Genomic DNA, 21,992 nt, shown 5'->3' on the forward strand with positions numbered 1-21,992 from the left:
GAGTTAACCTCCCAATTAGTTCCCTAGTTTGAGAGAAGGTATGTACATATGACAGAAGGGGGGGACTTCTTTCTCCCAAAAAAGACAATTTTTAATTCAGCATACAGATAAAGCTAGGAAATTATAATGTTATGCTCCACTGGGTAATTACATGCAAGACACCTACAAGCATACATCTTCAGAAATGGAGTAGTTCTGAAGGCTTTTGAAAGTACTCATGCCACCTAATTCCCAGCTCCAAGTCAGATCGGGGCGGGGGGCGGAGAGAAAAGAAAGATGCTGAAGAGAAAAACATTCCTGATGTGTTTTCTGAAGGGTAAGTTTATTTCAAGTATAAAATAAAATTCATTCAATGAAATATATACAGTTTTTACTTTCAGTATAAAGGTTTAAACAGATAGAAAGAATCAAGTACCAAATTTCTGAAAAAATACGAATCAATTCAATATTCCAAACAATGATGAAAAGGCACTTAAACAAAAGATATCCAGCAACAAATATAACTCTTATGTCACAGTGAACATGTAGTCAAACATTACCTAACACTTTATAAACAAAGAAATTAATTACAGTCTGGTTAACGTGAACAATATAGTTTGGACAAGAGTGAATTCAAACTCGCTGCACTTCAACAATCACACTTTTCTTTCAAGTGCAAAGAAATTAAAGAGAGAGAGAAAAAGAAGCGAAGTCTTCAGTCAACTATCAGTTTACAGCACTGTGTTCAGATAAAGAACTCAGAGTTCAATTTGTACAAATTCCACAAAAAGAAGTGTAAGAAAACCGAGTAGCAGCACAAATACTTCATGGTATCCCCTGATCTGTGTACTTGAATTGAGGGTATTATATTTCTATTCCTAGTTTTTTTAAAAAAAGTTTCTACAAAAATAGAAAGTCTTCTTAGACGCACAACAATCAGACTAGCATGAGTAGAAAATAACAGTGTAATGCTTGGGAATCCACTGCAATCCCTTTCCAGTAGGAATATTTTTCCACTGCCAGTAATGGGTACCACAAGTAGAAGTTTCCCAGAATCAAAAAAGAAAACAGACTGACAATCTAAATGAGTTTGAGTTTTTTTGGTCAAGAGGCAACTAACTCTTGTATCTTAAAAAAGAATTCAAATATGTCAAAAAGAAACAATATATTTGACAACACATTTTCAGCACCAAAGCGTACTTGTGCAACAAATACAGAATAAGACCTCAATCATTCACAAACATGTGGCAAATAGGGGGAAAAATTGCCAACACCCCCCAGAATTTATTTTTTTTTAAAATTACTCAAAAATATGAAGTAAACAGGAAAAAGCACTGTATTGTTGAAATTTTTTTTCCAGTGATACTGAATAAGACCTATGATATAGGAGCACTATCAAGGCTTTTGCATCTTTTTTTCCAGATACATTTTCCTGTAGGTCTGAAACATCTCCTTGGAGTCTTTGACTGGAATGTGAAGAGCCTCAACATCTCCATCCAGGATCTGTAAAGCTGTATCAAGTGGAATACTGTCCTCAGCTGAAAGATAGAGAGAAGCAGGTTAAAGAAAAAGTCCAAGAGTCTCAAATAGAATCATAGAATCATAGAATGGTTAGGGTTGGAAGGGACCTTCAAAGGTCATCTAGTCCAACCCCCCTGCAAGGAGCAGGGACATCCCCAACTAGATCAGGTTGCTCAGAGCCCCATCCAGCCTGGCCTTGAACATTTCCAGGGATGGGGCTTCCACCACCTTTCTGGGCAACCTGTTCCAGTGTTCTATAACTCGCATTGTAAAAAATTTTTTCCTAATTTCTAGTCTAAATCTACCCCCCTCTATTTTAAAACCATTACGTCTCGTCCTATCGCAACAGGCCCTACTAAACAGCCTTTCCCCATCTTTCTTGTAGGCCCCCTTGAGGTACTGGAACACTGCTATCAGGTCTCCCCGGAGCCTCCTCTTCTCCAGGCTGAACAGCCCCAACTCTCTCAGCCTGTCCTCATAAGAGAGGTGCTCCAGCCCTTTTATCATCTTCGTGGCCCTCCTCTGGACCTTCTCCAACTGGTCCATGTCCTTCTTGTGTTGGGGGCTCCAGAACTGGACACAGTACTCCAGGTGGGGTCTCACCAGGGCAGAGTAGAGGGGGAGAATCACCTCCCTCGACCTGCTGGCCACGCTCCTCTTGATGCAGCCCAGGATGCGGTTGGCCTTCTGGGCCGCAAGGGCGCATTGCCTGCTCATGTTGAGCTTCTCATCCACCAGCACTCCCAAGTCCTTCTCCTCAGGGCTGCTCTCAATCCATTCCCCGCCCAGCCTGTATTTGTGCCTGGGATTGCCATGACCCAGGTGCAGGACCTTGCACTTGGCCTGGTTGAACTTCATGAGGTTGGCACGGGCCCACCTCTCCAGCCTGTCAAGGTCCCTCTGGATGGCATCCCTCCCTTCCAGCGTGTCGACGGCACCACACAACTTGGTGTCGTCGGTGAACTTGCTGAGGGTGCACTCTATCCCACTGTCCATGTCGCCGACAAAGATGTTGAACAGGGCCGGGCCCAGCACGGACCCCTGAGGGACGCCACTCGTGACCAGTCTCCACATGGACATTGAGCCGTTGACCACCACTCTCTGAGTGCGGCCATCCAGCCAACTCCTTATCCAGCGAGTGGTCCATCCATCAAACCCATGTCTCTCTAGTTTAGAGAGAAGGATGTCGTGCGGGACAGTGTCAAAAGCTTTGCACAACTCCAGGTAGATGATGTCAGTTGCTCGTCCCTTGTCCACCGATGCCGTCACCCTGTCATAGAAGGCCACTAAATTGGTCAGGCACGATCTGCCCTTGGTGAAGCCATGTTGGCTGTCACCAACCACCTCCTTGCTCTCCATGTGCCTTAGCATGGTTTCCAGGAGAATCTGCTCCATGACCTTGCCAGGCACAGAGGTGAGGCTGACCGGTGAGAATGACTCTACATCTGACAAACAGTCATTTGGATGTCTTTGTAAGGGAGATTTCTAAAGAATATTAAGAAAGGTGTGGATGAAAATTTGCATTTGTGAAAGTAAGAGAAGATACAAGAGGAAGAGCTAAAAGAATGGCAGACACCAATAGCCAAGGACACATTCAACAGCAATAAAAGATGTCAACATCGCAAAATGTGTTGGTCGCATCAAGACTACAACACAGACAACCTGCCAGCAGAGGACTTGCACTCTGATAGGAAGAGGATGGCAATAAGGTAACAGCATGCTGAATAGCATTTCACTTCCTGTTAGACCAGTAGGAAAACAAGACTATAGCTGGAAAGATACCTAAAGCAAAGAAACAAAGACAGCTGGAAACAACCTTGGCCAAGATTCACAAAGGATGGAACAACCAAGATCCTGAAAGATGCCACTGTTGTAACTGTTGACTCCTCAAAGACCATCCAAAAAGTAATTTGCCAATCAAGAGAAACAAGGAAGATGTAATAGCGGTGGCACTGCTTTTCCTCTGTGTGTCATACAAGTAAGTAATCCTGTTGAGACTACTTGGACACACAGACCCTGATACCTGTGAGCACTGGTATATGTGCCAACAGCATCAACTTACTATGAAAGTCAAATAAAATTTAAAAAATCACTTTCTCTTTTTCTAGTCTCAGACTAGATTTTGTTACGTTACTTCCTACATTTTAAAGTGGGACAGAGCTAGCTTGGTCTTTACCTATAGTTTAAAACTGTACTTGAATCCTGTCACCAGTGCTACCTCTGATTCAACTGCACATACGTATGCAAGAAAATTTCAACTATCTCCAACAACATCTTCTTATGGCAATAAAAATCTCCACAAATTTTGAAATTCGTATGTCTGCTCAACAGTACTAATTTCAGCGCAAAGCTAGTAAAGAGTAAGTTAAAATACTTTATTAAGATTTGCTGCTGTCAAGGAACACTTAAAAACAAGCAGAGTATTTAACTTATATTTCAAAACATAATCTGAAGTCATTTCACCTGTAGAGACCTCTTCCAGCTTTTTTTGCTTCACTGGATCACATTTTAACCAATCTTCTTTTTTACTCTTGACATCTAAAGAGAAAATTTTAAAAATGTTTTTGAGGTTCCCATATCACAAGTTTCGGTCTCTATTCAGCATCAAGTTTTAACATGCAAGAGGAAATTCCTTTGGGTATGAAAATGACTGCAAGGGCTGATATGTATAACTAAAGATTTGGGTTTATTAAGATCAAATATAGCATTTGACACAAATACGCTTCACAATGCACCACATAAAATTTCGAAAGACTGGGGACAGGGAGAAGAGGAGGAAAAATGGCAGCTTAAAGCAAAGATGGCAAAGGTTACTGACCCTGCATGACGGATACATCTGGCCCAAGCCCTCTGTCTTCTTCAATGCTGCGAAAGATCTCTCCCTCCTCTGTCTAATCAGCAAGATTTAGACACGACCAGGTGAGGACTGAATACAAATCAGATCACCTTTGGTAACTATGCCAAGGGAATTTGCTTTCTACAGACAAGCCAAGCTAGCTATCTTCTACAAGTAGGTTAGAAAGTCTTCTTCCAAAGTCACTTGAAACTGCCATGCTCTAAACTACTCTAACTTTATTCTGCAAAACCTAAGGAAAAAGACTAAAACATTAAATTGAAGGAAGTCTCACGTTCTTTTTCAGCTTAACACACAGCTACAATCTGTCAGAAAGCTAGCTAAGCTATTTCAACCTTCACCTTCTAGAGTCTCACATTTTCAGTGTCTGTAGTTTCGTGTAACATGAATTTAAAAAGGAATACATGCTTTTTACTTGCAAATTAATTTACTTACAAATTAATAACCAAGACAGCATCATACCTGCCACAATGGCTTTCTCTCTTTCCAGGGAAGTCTTTGCAGCTAAGCTTTCTTCTTCAGTAGTTGGATTTCTGAACAGTATCTCTGGACATAGCTTAAATCCAAGCACTTCCAGTTTGCATGACTTCTCAGCTTCTGAGAGAGAAGCATCTCTTTTCACAGCTGGGCTGTTTTGTGACATTTTGGGCTTTTTGTGCCAGACAGGTCTGACAGGTGATGTCTCTAATTTTGTCAGATATATGCGTTCTTGTGTCGTACGCTTAAATGCAACTCTGTTCAGGTATTGTTTTTTTGGTTCTTTTTGAAGATGCAATTTTAATCTGTTGTTTCTTCTGTTTAAGTATAGCAGGTTTTTATCAGGAAACATTTTCTCAGGGCACTTGTCCTTGCTTTGACCATCCAGGCGTCTCTCTTTGTTAGAAAAGTAGTTTTTAGAGATGGTAGAAGTTCGAGCCCTCTTTCTCTGTCGTTTAAGCACAGAGCGATCTGCTAATGAACTCTTCGGTTTCCAGCCATTTTCTCCATTCTGTTTCTTAGCTTTGTCAGTATTTATCACACAATTATGTGAAAGCTGCATGGAATTCTTTGATTCAGATTGTTTTAGTCTCTCCTCTTCCACCTTTGTTTTCTTAGGGTTTCTATTCTCAAACATGTTTTCCTTCCTCTGCCGTTTGTATGACTGCTCCTGTGAAGGATGAACCCGTTTGTACGACTGCTCCTGTGAAGGACGAACTTTCATAGATTTATGCTGAGAATATATGTGGTTTCTTGACTTTAAGTCTACAGTGCCAAAATTTGGGAACTTTACAGTATCGGTATGGTAACTATTTGGCTTTTGATGTTTTATTTCTGCTGATAATTTGGCTTTCTCTTTGACATTAATTCCTACGTCTTGCCCAAGTGTCTCCTTTTCTTTCCTACAGTTCTGTTCTTCAGCTGAGTTCTCTTCACAGGTTTTAATTTTTTGACCTTGATTGACTTCAGCGTGCTTAGTTTCAGCAGTTTCTAACTTCGTAAATTTGTGAGCATCTGTTTTGGATTTCATGACCAAATCTGCCTTGGTTTTATCTTTTGAAAGGGACTCCATTTTGAAAACTCTCTCTTTCTTTTTGGATGACTTTGTTGTGTTGTCTGCATCTGTATGACCAGCTTTCTCTGACAACTCTTCTGAGATTGTCGGATGTTCTTTTTTGTCAGAATGAAATTCTTTGCCTGACAATGGGGTTCCTCTGTTGATTTGCAGCTCTTCGCTGCTCCTTTTAGAATTATCAACATCCTGGTTTTCAGAGAAATTAGGTGGTCCAGTTTTTTCCTGTTGTGTTGTAAGTGGTTTGTTTTCATTATCCACATTTAGGCTAGCTTTTTTGTTCATTGGAGAGGTGTACTTGCAAATATCTTTTTTATCTTTGCTAATACTGTTTGGGATTGTTTCAGAAATTGGCAAGTTCCCCACGGCACAGTTGTTGTTCATTACAGCATCAGACTTGCTGTTCTCTTGTCTCTCTGCAGAACTAGTATTTTCAGCTTTTGAAAGCTGATCATCATTTTTCTCTGAACCAGATGTTCCAAATTTACAGAGGGACTGTGGCATTTGACATGCTACAGTTAGACAATCTACTGAGGAACAATCATCTTTTTTTTTTTTCCTGGGGTTGGAAGCTTTTTGTGGGTTTTTTTCCTCCTCGCATAGATTCTGACTAGGCTGAGTGCTCCCTTCAAGGCTCTCCTTCTCAGTTGAAGGTTTTTCTGACTGTTGACTCGCTTCTCTCTTGCTGTCATTAGAGGAACACCCGTTATGTTCAGGAAGCAGTTCTTGCATCTGATCAGATAAAAATTGCAGTGTTGAGCTCTGATCTACTGGGTCCTTCAAACAAGAATTCTTGTCACAAATTTGAGTCTCTTTTTGAGGTTGATTCTCCATCCGCTCAGCCACAGAATCATTTTGTACTGGTTCTTTTGTTAGCATATCAGCACCTTCAATGCCATATGGAAACTCCTTCACTAGTTCAGACAGCTGACTGTTTAGACATTTAATAGGTTCTGCTCCAAAAAGGTTCATCTCTTTTTCTGTGCTAGTTTTACTGGACATGTAATTTTGTTTAGTGTTGTCTTTTGGAACAGTCAATGTATTTGTTTCAGTAGTTAAGTTGATTGAGAAATCTAGCAAATTTTGAGCTAACTCCTGGTTTATACTAGCAAGAAATTCCAAGTCATTTTCAGGATCCCTGAAAGATGCATTTGATGACATTTTTTGCTCTGAGGTAGAAATTGTTTTAAGAGGACTGACACTGCTTTCTTTCTCTGAATGACTAGTGGTGATACCATCCAAAATCTTACTTGCCTTACTCATGCAGCTTGATGATTCTTCCAACATCTTTTGCAGCAAGCTCTCTTTTTGGGGAGCGTTATTGCTCAGCTCATTTTTACACAAGTCAAGCTGTCGCTCCTTTTGCCTTGGGTCAGAAGCATTTCCTTCTGATGAGGTACCATCTAACGCATGTGTCTCAGGGACTGATCTGAAGATACTTGCTATTTGTGGATTATAAAATGTATCACCTTCAACAAGAGAACATACACTAGAAATACAAAACATCTGTTCTTCTAACACAGCTGTGGATCTATCTCCTGTCTCTAACACAGTCTGCTTGTATTTATCATTCATTATACCTTCTTGAAAGATTTGACTAGATGAATTTATGCCCAATTCTGGAAGAGAAGGCTTGTTTTGTAATCCAACCTGCAGATTTTCTCTGGCATCTTGTGCAGATTGACTAACTTTCCTTTGGTTTTCATCATAAGAATCATTTGCACTCACATTATTTTTCACTATTCCATTTCCAGAATTTGCTAATTTGGTCTGTTGTAAATGTGAGTCTAATTTCTGTACTAGAACACAATCACTGGGTGACAACTGAACAGTTTCTATTGTTGCTTTATCAGTATTTACCACACTTAAAGCATTTTTCCCCTCTTCTTGCAAGCTACATATGCTGCTTGAGTCAATCACTGGATAGGTTTTACATGCAAATGTTGGACATTGGTCTGCCTGCTCACTCTGTGCTCTCTGTTCAGAAAGTACTAAAGGAGAGACAACAGCAACTTGGAGTTCAAAACTTTTTATCAAATTGCAACTCAACGTATCAAGTTTTTGTCCCATAGAAACAGTTGTTACAGGCAAAACTGCTTGATCTGTACCAACCAGAACATTATTTTCTTCTCTACTTTTTGTGTTTTGGCTGTGAGGTGAGATCTGATTTGCTGCAGGGCATTCATTTGACTGGTTATTTTGCACATTTACAGATTCTGACGGATGCTTTCTCCATAAACCCAGGCATGCAGTTAGCTCTTCCACAGAGTAACTGCAGTTGCTCTGTTTAAAAGATTTATTTTCAGTAGATGGCGTTGTTTTCTGAGCTACATCACTCCGGAATTTAGCTTCACCAGATTTTGTGGTTTCTGATACAGAAGAGTTTGTGTGAATCACAAATGCCTGCTCACCTTTTAACCTTTCCACTTTCTTCTCACTAGTGTCTTTTACTAAGCTTCCGCTCGAGACAGGTGTCTCTACCTGTGGTTTTTCACTACACAGGAGACTAGTCAGTATTTTATCAGCAGTAGCACCAGCCGTCTTCTCTTTCAATGCATTTGTGCTGCTCAATACAAACTGAAGAAATGAGGAGCTCTTGGGGTTAGCTGGCGCATTCGTTGATGCAATTTTGATAGAGCTATCCACTTGACTAAGACATGAAGCATTGTTCAAGGACGTCACAGTTTTTTGAGAAGAGGTCAAGACACATGCATCCCTTTGTTCTGAGATGGAAGTGCTCTTGGGATTACTTAATTGAGCTGAGAGTTTGCTCTGAGAGGGAATAGGAGCGGAGCTTGATGAAGGGTTTCCCTGCTCCACCTGACGTTTACTTTGAGTCACCTTTAACTCTCTGTCATCAGCATTGGCTATGTTTTTGTCATTTCTTTCTTCATGTGGAGAGTTAAGTATCGGACTCTCTGTCCCCACTGCTTCAGATGGGGAAGGTGGTACATTTTGGTTGGGCACCAGTGGAAGACAACTAGTAGGAGTACCTTGGTAACTTGGAGGAGGTGGGAGAGCACTTTTGTTACGTTCTGAAACTGCTAAGAGTTTTCTTCTATAACGATGCATCCTTTCAAGCAGGATACATTTTTTTTTAATAGTGAGCAGCTTCTGAGCTTCCCAAGCTAGTGCGTCTTTCGTAACTGTTCTTCCACCTGCTGCTGCTGAGGAAATTTGAGAATTAACAGGCCCATTCATTAAAGTATTCGTCTGGCTTTCCTGAACTGAAGCAGGATCACTTGGTGGCTTTGAAGCAGCCACAGAAGAAAGACTTTCAATTTCTTGCAGAATATTATATAATTCTTTGGAAATGCTAGGGGATGCCACAGACGTTTCATTAAAAGGCTGATTTGCTGTCACATTTTCACTTGAAATACAGACCTTCCTAACTGATTGACTGACTTCTCCAGACTGCTGTTTCTGACAGTGCTGCTGAACACTGTTAAAACCAGAAGGATTTTGTGGATCTGACGGGTGCCTCTGTTGGCTAAGGGTGTATCCATTAGGGACATGTGGTATACCTATTGAAGATTGTGCTGCAGCTCTTGGATCACAGTTGGCAGGCAACAACGATGGTGCAGAACATCCGCTAGGAGCTTCTGATCCCATCTGACTGGGTGGATATTGTAGCAGCGGTGCATTTGTTGCAGCATTTTGATTTAGTGAGTGTAAAACATTCAACTGGGTGTTGGGATTATATACTTGGGTTTGGACATGTTGCCCAGACGTACCAAGGGACATAGAATTACTCTGGGAATTCATGTTACTTTGATATAACATTGTAGTTCTCATATAATTATGCTGCGGCATTTGTGGCTGCACAGGGTAACCTTTTGTGGTGACATACTGAGGTTCCTGATGGACACTCCTCACATTATTTCCAGTGTTCATTTGAGAAGACAGGGGTTGTAACTTTCTAAGGGAATAAATGGAGGCATTAGAGTTTGGACAAGAAGTCTGAGTCATCTCTGCCCGCAAACGTGATGTCCGATTGGGAGGTTTTGGAGCTACTGGCACGCAGGATGGTGGATGTTGATCAACCGAGTATTTTGAGATAAAAAAATCATTACCAGCTACAGATGGTCCTGGTAAGGCCTGATTTGAAGTTTGGAATCCTTCAGCATTTCCAAGAGTAAAGGCAACACTGCTAGTTGGCAGATACACCATTTGGTTATTTCCAGCATAAGTGCATGCATTTTTAGAGGAATAGGCATTTGTTTGAGGAAAAGCATGTACATTAGAAAACAACTGAGGGTAACATGCTTCTTCACTTTGGAGGTTCTTATTTGCATCAGCATTCTGGAGTGGTCTTACATTCCAGTCCATCTTCTCTGGATCTCTTTTTCTTCAGCCAAAAAACAAAATGCTAAAAAAATAAAATCAAACCTTAATCTTCCAATCAAAACCTATTCCACTTACCAGGAAGTGATTTAGAATGCATTATGAACAGAACCATTGAACTTGAACGGCTAGGAAGAAGAGCAACTCCATTGGTAGATCCCATGGACATCAATATTGTCTATGTCAAGTTGCATAAATTATTTCCCAGAACACAGTTAAGGTACAAAGACAGAGCAGCAACTAACAATTCCATTGACTGTCTAATGAATAACAAAATCCTCTCATTATTCTGCTAATTCTATTGTTATTCAACTTCTTAATTTAACGATAGATTGTTATATTTACCTTCTCATCCAAAAACGACGGAAAAAACCCAATATGTTTGTATAACATGATACAATAAGCATGCTTAAGGCTGAGCACAAGAAGCACCTACAGAATACAATATAGCTCAGAGTTCAATTATACCTTCAAATACGACAGAAGAAAGGAGGAAATTAACTTGGGTTCAATAAAGGTCTCTCATAATAATGTGGCCCACTCATTTTTATTTTACATGTCATTTGCTCTTCCCTGACACTGTGGATAGGTACTGATTTTTGAGAAACAGGAGTCTGTGACTAGTTTACAGCACGTGTAGCTACAAGCAAACCACTTCTAATTCTGTTTGGTAGCATTAACTTAATCAGCCGGCAGAAGGCATGAAGCAAGGAGACAACATCATCTCCTCTGCTACTGCAGGCTAACTCTTCATGTGTTGTGTTCCAGAATTTACATTGATTACCAACAAGCCCAACTGGGTGAGCACGTTACTTCTGAATGACCTCTGGAAAGATGTTAGAGACAACGTCTTCAAAGCAAAACACTATTTCAGTCTTTAAAAAACCTACTAGCGTGAATGCTGTTTGCATCTCAATTAAGTTCTTCTCAATATGGTCAAACCCACCTAAGATAGAACAAACACCTCGCTTTGTGCAGGTGTTAGACAATTCCTCAACAAAATGTTTCAGGTAATTTCTCCTAGATCACCCAAGGCTCCTGACTTTCTTTCATCGGCTCTTTTAGATTTTACGACTCTCCTGATTTCAAACTTAGGAATTGGAAGCATCACTCAGATCTAGAGCCACAAATTTTCCAGGTGTTATTATCAAGATTCAGAGATAGCTCTGTCTTCCTTCACTCTCTTACTTTCTCTGCTCTCAAAGGACACCAATAACAAAAGAAAGCAGGAAAAAAAAGTCACATATGAAATTCACAAAAAAATAAACAACGATGTTAAGGTAACACTTACAGTGATGCAGGAATCTTAGATGAGAAAACAGGCTTTGGCATCCAAGCTAAAGATTTCAGACTGCTAATGTTTCACTGGATATTTCCTGAAAAATAATCAGGGATAAAACAATCATATCATTGAATTAGACAACTGCTGAAGAAATTTAAGACATTTATTATGTTCCAGAAACATGACTGAGATATGTAAACAAGACTAAGATGCAAACTAGTAGTAACTGTAAAATCCTTACTAAACAGGGGAGAAACTTTGACTACATGCAACACACAACCTAGCCAAGAGCAAAAACCAATTCTTGTCACTGTCAAGACCATAAAAGCGAAGAGTACAACCTCAGGTCATCATCATTATTAGCTGGATTAGTAAAACTAAGTTTGCAGCTGTGACCACAACCTTAACATTTTTTTATGGCTTTAATACAACAAAATATAGTACTTTAAAAAGTTATATTTGGCAGAAAGCACTTGTCTTAGGAAGAACATTTGAAAAGATCAGTACCAGTACAAGACTCTGAAAGACAAACAGAAGACTACTCACACATGCCTGCTTCACTCCTTCACCTGCTACTTTCTCACCTTGACCATAAGCCTCAGAAATCATCAGCAACTACTACACAGGCAACTGCCAATTTTTCATTGACGGCACTTAGGAAGGGAATGGAGAGATATCCCCATTGAACGTAGGAGTAACAGGACAGCTCTTCAACAAATCTATCATGTGACTAAAACGTCAACACCTAGACTTTTCTATCAGACAGTTTGAGGCATGTCTCTGGCCTTTGTCTTACGTAATGTCCCTGGATAGCTCTGTGGACATATCTCACAATCACCTCACAGAGAGATCTGAGGAGAATTTGGGCCATCTATATAAGTGATTGTAAAGGAATAGACCCCGTTGGAAAGAACAGGTATTGTCTGTGTTTAATTACTAGGAACCTAAACTCCCTAGAAGAAGTTTTGTTTGTGTTTAATTAACAGGACTCTAAAGCTCTTTTGATTAAAGCATTGTTCATATAGCACTGACAATAATGATGTTTAACATTTAACCTAAGCTTAAAGACAGAATATCTTGGCCTTCAGCGTTATCAAGGACAAACGTTCCTTTTGGAAGAACAAAGGAAAGTTCGCAAAAGGAAGTAGCGGTGAGTTGCCCTCAGATGACATGTGACCATATATATGGACAAAAAGAGTTAGGGTACTTCATCCATGAGGACCACCAGAGACCACCAAGGACCCCTGAAGGAAGGAAAACATGCACAGAAAGGTTTGAAGAGGAGCCAGGAGGAATGACCTAATGCCATTATGCGGCTTATGTAAAGTAGAATGAATATGTATTGGACAGGTAGAATATATATCAATTTATTGTATAAATATAACGAAGGAGCCAGTTTTGGGTGTCCTTTATTTGTGGAGTATCTACTGAGCACCCAGGCCTGAAATAAAGAGCAGTATCTCTCCTGAGTGTGTGTGAATTGGCTTATTGCACACCAGGTAAAAGAATCCACTTTTCATACAACATAAAGACCAGTAAATTCAACTGTTATGGGTTTCTATTCTGGGGGAAAAGGAACAACACATCCATACTGTGGAAGGTTACTTTCGTTTCAGTTTTCTAATAGCCTTCGTTTCAGTTTTCTAATAGCCTTAACCTACACAAAACACGTAAATTCATTTCTGATAGGAGAGACCTATTTTTATAGGCAACGTTTGTTACTGATTACTTCTTCTTAGAGGCCCTCCTCCAGGAAGAAACATACAGAGGAAAACAAACAAAGCCTAAAACACAGAATAAATTGTTAACGGCTTTTTTGATTTACTGGATTGGGTAAGACATTCCACTAAAGATTTAATACTTTGTTAAGGGAGAAGCTGCTGCCTGAGCATCCACACACCATTCAAGGAGATGCTCACACCTCACCCGAGATTTAACTCCTAGGACTGGAGTCCCTTTGCAGATGGTGACTCCAGTGAGCTGACGGATCCCCTTTCAACTCCTCGCACACACACACATGCTCACTCTTGGGCGCTTCCTGTTCCCTCAGGCTTGACCCTGGGTTTCCTGAAGCAGAGTCTCTGATGTGATGCATGCCAGATGGATTTATTGAGTGTTCCAGCGGTAAAGAATAGCTCGAGCTGGGTGCCTCTGGAGAGGGACTCTGAACAAAGAAACCTCTTGGCAGTTATACCCTTACAAAGATCCCCTCCCCTCACGTGATGATTTGGTCCAATAGTAATATTTGGGTCCAAAGTCTTCTTTTTCCTCATTGGATCCTTTCTGTCTCCAGGCTGGCTGTTCTTTTCTTATCTTAAGGATGCAGCTTCTATTGACGGATGCGGCTACCTCATCTTTCTGGTTTACACCAGTTTCGGGGCCTTCCTTCACATAATGAAGTAAAAGTTCAGCATTTGTTCAGCAGTATCTAGGTGGAAGTTCACAACCTGCAGCCTAAGAGTGTAGCAGGTCTTTCTATTAAAGCTGTACAATGGATTCGGTTTGTGCTGGGGGGGACTACCAGAACAACTTAATTCACTGAACAGTGTAATTTAACATTGAAGTCTGTACACCTGCACACTGGAGCCAGAAAACATCTAAACAGGGAAAACATAGGGAGAATATGAGACTCAGCAATGTTGTGTCAGACTCATGAGGAAACAAACCAAGATCACAGTACCACCCGATTCCTAGAGGGTATAGAAAGCATACCCAAAACCAGCTCACTGTCACCAGTTATGAGGATAATAGGACATGCAGTAAAGGCTCATGAGGTTACATTCCTTGTCCTACACATTGCTGGAAGAGAAAGTTAACGTAACTTCAGTAGGAGGCTGCAGAACCATGGTGGGAACTACTGTGCTGAGGCTGGACAGTAACGGAATGGTCAACCCCGAGCAAACATTTACCGTTTCTGCAGAGAGCAGTTTGGGAAAAAACAAACTGCTAATTTAGCATTAATGTGTTTAGTATTTTGGTTAAATAAACAATAGAGCAGGTAAGACATCTGCATGATGATTATCTGGTAAACTATTCGTCTGTCAATCAGTTTCTATGATTCACCAGGGAACATGGACAAGCAGTTCAAATGGAGTGAGCAACTGCAGAACAGGTTGCTGAAATCAAGAGGTATAAAACAATAAGTCACCAACTGTGGGCTAAGATCAGCAGCAGAGGATCACAACATTGAAGATCCTCACCACCTGAATAATAAACAGTTATGGAGACAAACATCCTTCTCCAGGCTATGTCAACACAAAAGGACAGATGTTCCTACAGCCCCCATGCCACAAGCATGGTCTCTTAAGAGCCAATACAAGGATCTTGTGGACCGTTAACAGGTTGGGAAAACTTATTCTGGGGTTGCTCCTACAGTCAACCCCTGACAAATGGGCTGGATAACAATACCCGGTAAGGTCAGAATGCAAGCGTGCATTCTGTGTGTGTGCGCGTGCCAAAGACTAGTTTTTCTGGAGGGCACCTTCCCAAAACTGATCAAGTCAAAAAGTCATGAACCACCAACAGACGGTGTTGAAGAGGAACGCAATCATCACCTGGATTACAGTAACTGCGGAAGTTCAATGACACTTTTGAAACTAAAAAGGATTCAATAAAAGTATAGAAGAAGTGTGAAATTTTTAACAAGAGGAAAACACCAACAGTAGTCAAGACCTGTGTGAGGCTGCCCAAAGTCACTCTACGAACATCACAACATCTACCAGTGCCAGTCAGAGCATCCTCTCCACCAGGTGTTGTAAGGAGCCCAGCCTGTATCCAGCCAGAGGACTGACAATTCAGGGTGCAACAAGTGCACCCACATCTCAGCTGTGTGCATGCAAATTCATGGGATGCCTTCTCACCAGCACAGGGACCAGCAGGTTACAGGGAACAGCAAATGCTCGCATAAAGCTGGAGCAACCCCATCTCCCACAGAAGGTGTGTGCAAGAAGAGCGCTTGTGCTTGTAACCCATACATCAGGGGAACGTGGAGAAAGAGGGGTGCATGTCACAAAAAGAGAGATTAGAACTTTCTGGGTGCTTAGAAATACTGAGTGCTTCCAAACATTATAGATGCTTAACATTTTTATAGTGTCGCATTTTGTGGTTTATTTGTTACATTAACAATTTTTTTTCTGAAGATATAGTTGAGTGATTGCCAGTTAATTACATGTTCTTAATAAACTACTTCAATCTTGAATAAACTACATGAACAGAATAGTTCTCTACTAAAGTTTACCATAACCACACACTACTGTATTTGTGCATTCATTTTTTTTAATTACAATGGTACACCATAGTGCTTGGGATATTTAAATAAAAAAATAAATCAACGTAACGTTTGCATGGCCTCTATCCTCCACTAGGTAACACTGCTATACATTTGCTCCTGCTAACAGACTGACCTTAAGCATGATTCACGGAAGCAAGCAAACAATATTCACCTGGAGATTAGTAACATCAGTAACCCAAAAGTACCGTGAGAAAGTACCCAACAACACAAGATGAAAAGAATGATGACAAATAAGGAGTATTTGATCAGGAGACTAGTAATATAAATTCAGCACATCAAAGCCAACTCTGAGAAGATCCTTTGATCACTATGGAGCCACCAGTAGACCGCACTGTTTTTCAAAAGCATTAAAGTTTACTTCATCCAGGTCTACTGATAAGGATGAAGCTAGCGTTGTACCCTGATTTGAACTGTGGTCAGCAAAACCTCACACTTACAAGTGTGACGGCCAACGGGGGGCTGGCCTCCCCATCCCCCACACCGTTTCCTATCAGGATAGGTCCATGGGAACTCAACTCCTCTGGTGTAACTGTAGCAGGGCTTGTGATAGGCTGACCTCAGCCAGCAGCCCAGCACCCACGCAGCCACTCACTCACCCCCGAGCAGGTCAGGGGAGAAAACTGGAGGAAAAGAGAAAACTCAAGGGTCGAGATAAAATAAAGTTTAACAGGTAAAGGGAAGGGGAGGCAGGGGTGGAAACACACAACACAAAAGCAATCACAGAACACCTCCCACAAGCAGACTGATGCCCAGCTAGTCTCTGAGCAACAGTCACCTTGGAAGCCAAATTCAGATGGCTCAGGTGTGGCCAGGGAGTGCCTGACCACCCCAGCCCCAGGCCACTGCACTTGTAATCAAGATAACAACACAATGGGAGTTTTTCCCAAAGTATGCATGGCTTATCATAGAATCACAGAATAGTTCTGATTGGAAGGGACCTTTAAAGCTCATCTAATCCAACTCCCCTGCAAGAAGCAGGGACATCTCCAACCAGATCAGGTTGCTCAGAGCCTCATCCAGCCTGGCCTTGAATGTTTCCAGGGATGGGGCATCCACCACCTCTCTGGGCAACCTGTTCCAGTGTTCCACCACCCTCATTGTAAAAATTTTTTCCTGATGCCTAATCTCAATCTACCCCCTTCTGTTTTAAAACCATTCCCCCTTGTCTTGTCACAACAGACCCTGCTAGAGTTTCTCCCTGTCTTTCCTATAGGCACTGGAAGACAACTATAAGGTCTCCCCAGAGCCTTCTCTTCTCCAGGCTGAACAGCCTCAACTCTCTTGGCCTGTCCTCATTGGAGACGTGCTCCAGTCCTCAGATCATCTTCGTGGCCCTCCTCTGGACTCACTCTAACAGGTCCATGTCCTTCTTATATTGGGGGCTCCAGAGCTGGATGCAGTACTCCAGGTGGGGTCTCAAAGGGGTTCTGGTATACAACTGAGGTGGCTGATGGCCCAGGTGTGGCCAGAGAGTGCCCCAAGAGATGGGGCAGAGATGGCCCCAGCCCCAAGCCATTGCACTTGTAACCAAGATAACAGCACAATGAGAGCTTTTCTCAAAGCATGCATGGCTTATCTTGAGATGTCAGAGTGGCCCAGGGTGGGGGCTGCACCACCACATTGTTTACCAGAATGACTCAGTTGCAGCCAGAATGGAAAATACTGATCAAAGCCAATCACCTAGAGATCCTATAAACAGTGATCCAAAGTGAGACCCTTTGAGCTCACACCAGCAGCCAGGGTGACCCAGAACCTCTCCCTGAGCTGGGAGGCTTCTCAGGGTAGGTTTCGCAAGGACTGTAAGATCGTCCATTGACGACTGTGCAAGGTTTGACAACCATCCATCGATGAATGCTGGCACATAAAAATAATTCATGAAACTCACAAAAAGGGAAATTTTAATCATAGGTTAACCTCTGTGTGTATGCAATTTGATTTATAACTGTTTGTCTGTCTGCATGTGATTTGATTTAGCCTCTGTCTGTGTCTGTGTGCCATTTGACTGAGGAAACCCTGCTGTAAGTCTTGGGTGAGCCTTACCGTTCTTGATTCTTTAACTAAGTTATTGTTTTGATTGTAACAAATTCCATTGAATCACTGTTAAATTGGCTCACAATTAAGTGCTATTAAGAATTACACAACCTGATTTTGTGATCTATCTCAAAATATTAATAAAGCCTAAATTGCTGCTAAACCAAAGGCGTGTAAAAAAATCCTATTTGCGACAGCGGGAAACAGAGGAGGCCTTGCCACTGTGCAAGCACTGCTCAGCCATCGCCAAAACACTGGTGAGTTACCAGCACTGTTTTAGCCACAGGTACAAAACCCAGCACCATACAGCTGCTGTGAAGAAAATGAACTCCATCTCAGCAACACCCAGTACAGGGCTGCAAACAACACTGAACTGTAAAGCTCACGGCTGATATGCTTTATTTAGAACTACTGTTTTATAAGTTTTAGATAACAGATACTTGAATTAAGGGCTCATCTGTTTCCCTGGCATAACCACTTTCATGCTAATCAATCAACTGTCCCAGCACACCATCATGATATTCAGCGTGCTGAAGGCACAGAAGGTATCGACCGCTTCAAATCGATCCTGGCGCTCCAGCGCCACGGCTGCCCTGGGACACGCTGGTGGAGCATGCAAACAGTGCTGAGGCTGTCCTACAACAACCTCCCCACGCCACACAAGCATAAATAAATTGATCAGGGACATAAATAGTCAGGAAGTAGTGCATGGCATAGAAAGCTATGTGAATAAGAGTAGTTAATCTCCCTCAAGTTTGCAAAGTGATTATTTAAATGTAAGGGTTCACTAATAAACATACTGTTGTAGATAGGAACAAATAACGGTTACAAAGATCAGGTATCCTTGGAGACAGAGATGGAAACTCCCCCTTACCAATCAGGATGTACATCCTGGTTCAGGACAATAGTATAATCATAGACCTGTCAAGCGTATATTGCACAGCATGACCTACGGTCTGTTATATAAGCCTCTACTGGACCTTAATCAAAATTCATGTCCTGAAGTAACCTTAGGTGATTTTAATGTTAAAAACCAGACCTCTCTATGAATAACGAGTATGCTAATGAAGAGAACCTCTCCAAATGTTTAAAACAAGAACACATGCAATCATGGGCAGTGGGGAACAGTATGAGTGTCATGTTAAAGGGGGGTGAAGGAGGTGTCAACAAACACTTTGTGTTTGTCAAGTCTGTCAACATCCCAAGAAAGATGAGACCCTTACACCCAAGCAGTCTGTCCCACTGGGCAGCCCACTACATCGAAGGGTGATTCGACTAACATATTCAGGGACCCACGCTGGCAGCGCCACTGAGTCAAATCCCCTCAGTTCAATTATTCCAGGTTCCGGGAATCTGCACAAAGTGAACTTCATTATACAAAATACAGATTTGTGACTGGATAAGGTTTGAAGATTGCTGGTGATACTACAGTGACCACAAGAACGAGTTTAAAGCAATATACAACCAAACTCTAATTACTAGTAACAGCTAGCTTAGGTTAGTTATATTGGCATGCGTAGAATAAGGTTCCTACCAAACAGGCATCCCTGTGGGGGAGAAGACGGGTTCAGCCCATGAACTGATCCCAGAAGTTACAATGCAGTCTTCCCTAATTTTCTCCCCTAATCCACTTAGTTCTATGCTGTTTCTTACATTAAGGTGGAGTTGGAGTGATTCTAGTCATACATTCGTTTACTACTAATTCGTGGAAAATTCTCTCACCTTATTTCTAAAAGGTATAGTAAAATATATATAGGGCACATGCACAGTGAGGGGTGGTCTCACTTTGGAGGTCAGTAGCCCTCGGGATGGAGGAGTGTTTTAGTGTTATAATGAGATTATAATGAGCAAAGTTAATCTAAAGGATATGATTTTGCCACAGTTGCTGGCTCAGCAACCGACATTTTTCTTGTTTGACAGCTGCAACACAGTTTATCAGCTACTACATGGCTTATCAGCCACCAGGTACCATTCAGTTCCCATCCCTGCAGGGAGTGTAACAGAGTTTGGCTGTGATGTTTTCACTCTGTTCCATCCTCCCTTCTGTTAGTCTTACCATATGCTAAGTGTGTGTTCCCTAGGGAACTGCTGTAGCAAGCATGCCAACTGCATTCCATCCTGGAAGTATCAACTGCATTTTATGCTAAGAAGTTCTTCCATTAGGATGAACCTTGGAGAAACTAATTTCCCTTCTCAGTTATTGTCCCACATATGAGTAACCATTCAGTTATTTTATTGTGATTTCTTTATCGTTACTATTTTTTATGAAGATCCTTTGTATTACTGAGAGGCGTGCTGGCTGTGTTAGATGCCTAGCACCTGCTTCTGCAGAATCAAAATAAACACAAGTATCTTGATTCAGTGTGTGGATTGGTTCTTGCACACTGAGACAATTGACTTTCGTCAGGTACACTGCTAACCGATGTATCCCGACTGAATTCAGTGTGCTCTCCTTGTCTACCACTTATGAAGTACGGCTAGCCTGGCTCCATAGCTGTACCCTACCTCAGTAGAACATACACACACAGAGACCTTACAGGATATTCAGAGCGCTCAACGGTACGGATGCAGAAGCCCCAGCTAATAAGCTAGGCACAATGACTACCTCCTTGCAAAATCTTCACTTTCCCTCACACTGATCATTTAAATTGAGATTAGGACAGTAGTTGGCCACAAACGTTTTACTTTTATGGGAATGTCCAAAACATAGTTACTACTAAACCTTTAGGGGTAAACCAGCTGAAGACCTCCTCAGCTCTGAGTAGACTTGGATGCAAAGGAACCGACTCACAGACAGACTGTAAGCCAAAGCACCTTTCTTTTCGCTAGCGGGGAGAGCACAGGGTCCACAACCAACAAAACGCACCTCCGTTGAGGTAGAATTTCAGCCAGCTTATATAGAAATTTTATCAAACATTCCATACATTCTGTGGTTAATCTTTGATAAGCAAGCAGTTAGGTTACATAACTTCAGTGCTCCGTTTTGTCTATTGTAGATAATTTTATGGTTTCCTAGATAACGAGGTATATGTGTCTAAAAGCAACTGTCTCAGTACATATCATACCCCCCCAGCGGGGTAGGGACCTGTCTGCAGTTCAAACACTTTTTTAAAAACAAGAACTCTTGTTTTGCTAACTCATCCTTGTGCTAAATGTGGCCTAGTTATGTCAAGCAACCCACACTAAACTCAATTCCTTAATTCAATCCCCCCTTTTCTTTAAGCTATTCCAAATTCTTTTGCGAAACTTTATTTACAGTCCATAATACGTGTACTTGTTAAGCGACAGTTTGTATCTTCCACCATATCCAGAGATTGAGTATGGTCAGTATGACGGCCACAAAGATCAGCACCAGTACAGGATCTACCAGAAAGTTGAAAAACTGTGCAGCAGTTGGTGATTTTAACGATGTGTTCAGAAAAATATCCCACCGAGGGTGCTCCCCCTGTTTTCCGACGGCTGTGATGATATCCTTTATTTCCAGAGTATCGTGCCAGACTTGCCACGGTGTTTGTTTGGAGCTTTCTTTTACCTTTTTTAGTAGTGCTTCAATGTCCAGGTGGGAGAGCATTTTCTTCAGAACGTTAATGTCCATCCAGATCTGTAATTTAGGTACATCATTGTACAACATGTAACTGTCAGAGATCAACTGAGAAGTGGTTATAGGAAGAGAATAATTAAAATCACAGCCTTGTATCTTGTAAAATTACAAACACAAAAGTTAGTTCCATTGGTCTCTTCTTCGCAATTATTGGTACTAACATTGACACAACTACTTCTTATACAGGCACATCCTTTCCCCACATAAGATACCTGTGATTGAGCATGTCCCGAGGGAAGCGTCTCAAAAGCATGCGTACTGTCTTCTGTGTCTAAGCACAGATCTTCATTTTCAGTTACCGCATTTTCACAAACATATCCTAGTTGTTCCTTTGGAATACAGGCTTCAATACTATTTTTCTGTATTGTTGTTATATCTTGCCCAGGCATTGTGTCTTATTGGTCTGACTATCACATCCTGATGGATTGTGCCTAACGATAAAATAGGGAAATAACCCACACTTCTGCCTTTTGAATTGTGAAAACACAGGCTTCAATTTGTTCCTTCATATCATCATAGGTGAAATTAACTCGTTGCCAC

At 41.5% G+C, this 21,992-nt stretch overlaps 1 protein-coding gene across 1 annotated transcript in view; it reads right to left on the reverse strand.

The window, feature by feature from the left end:
- Window positions 1–301: 301 nt before the first annotated feature.
- The window catches only part of RESF1 (retroelement silencing factor 1), a 38,622-nt gene continuing 16,931 nt past the window's right edge, over window positions 302–21,992 (reverse strand). The window contains exons 3-6 of the mRNA XM_086755118.1: window positions 11,539–11,623; window positions 4,817–10,272; window positions 3,964–4,038; window positions 302–1,517 (exon numbers count right to left, since the gene is read on the reverse strand). Of these exons, the coding sequence (XP_086611244.1) occupies window positions 1,375–1,517; window positions 3,964–4,038; window positions 4,817–10,232 (5,634 nt within the window). The 5' untranslated portion in view covers window positions 10,233–10,272; window positions 11,539–11,623 and the 3' untranslated portion in view covers window positions 302–1,374. The remainder of the gene's footprint in view (window positions 1,518–3,963; window positions 4,039–4,816; window positions 10,273–11,538; window positions 11,624–21,992) is intronic.

This window comes from Chlamydotis macqueenii, chromosome 1, assembly GCF_036417535.1.
Source record: "Chlamydotis macqueenii isolate bChlMac1 chromosome 1, bChlMac1.mat, whole genome shotgun sequence".
Classification (NCBI taxonomy): Eukaryota; Metazoa; Chordata; class Aves; order Otidiformes; family Otididae; genus Chlamydotis; species Chlamydotis macqueenii.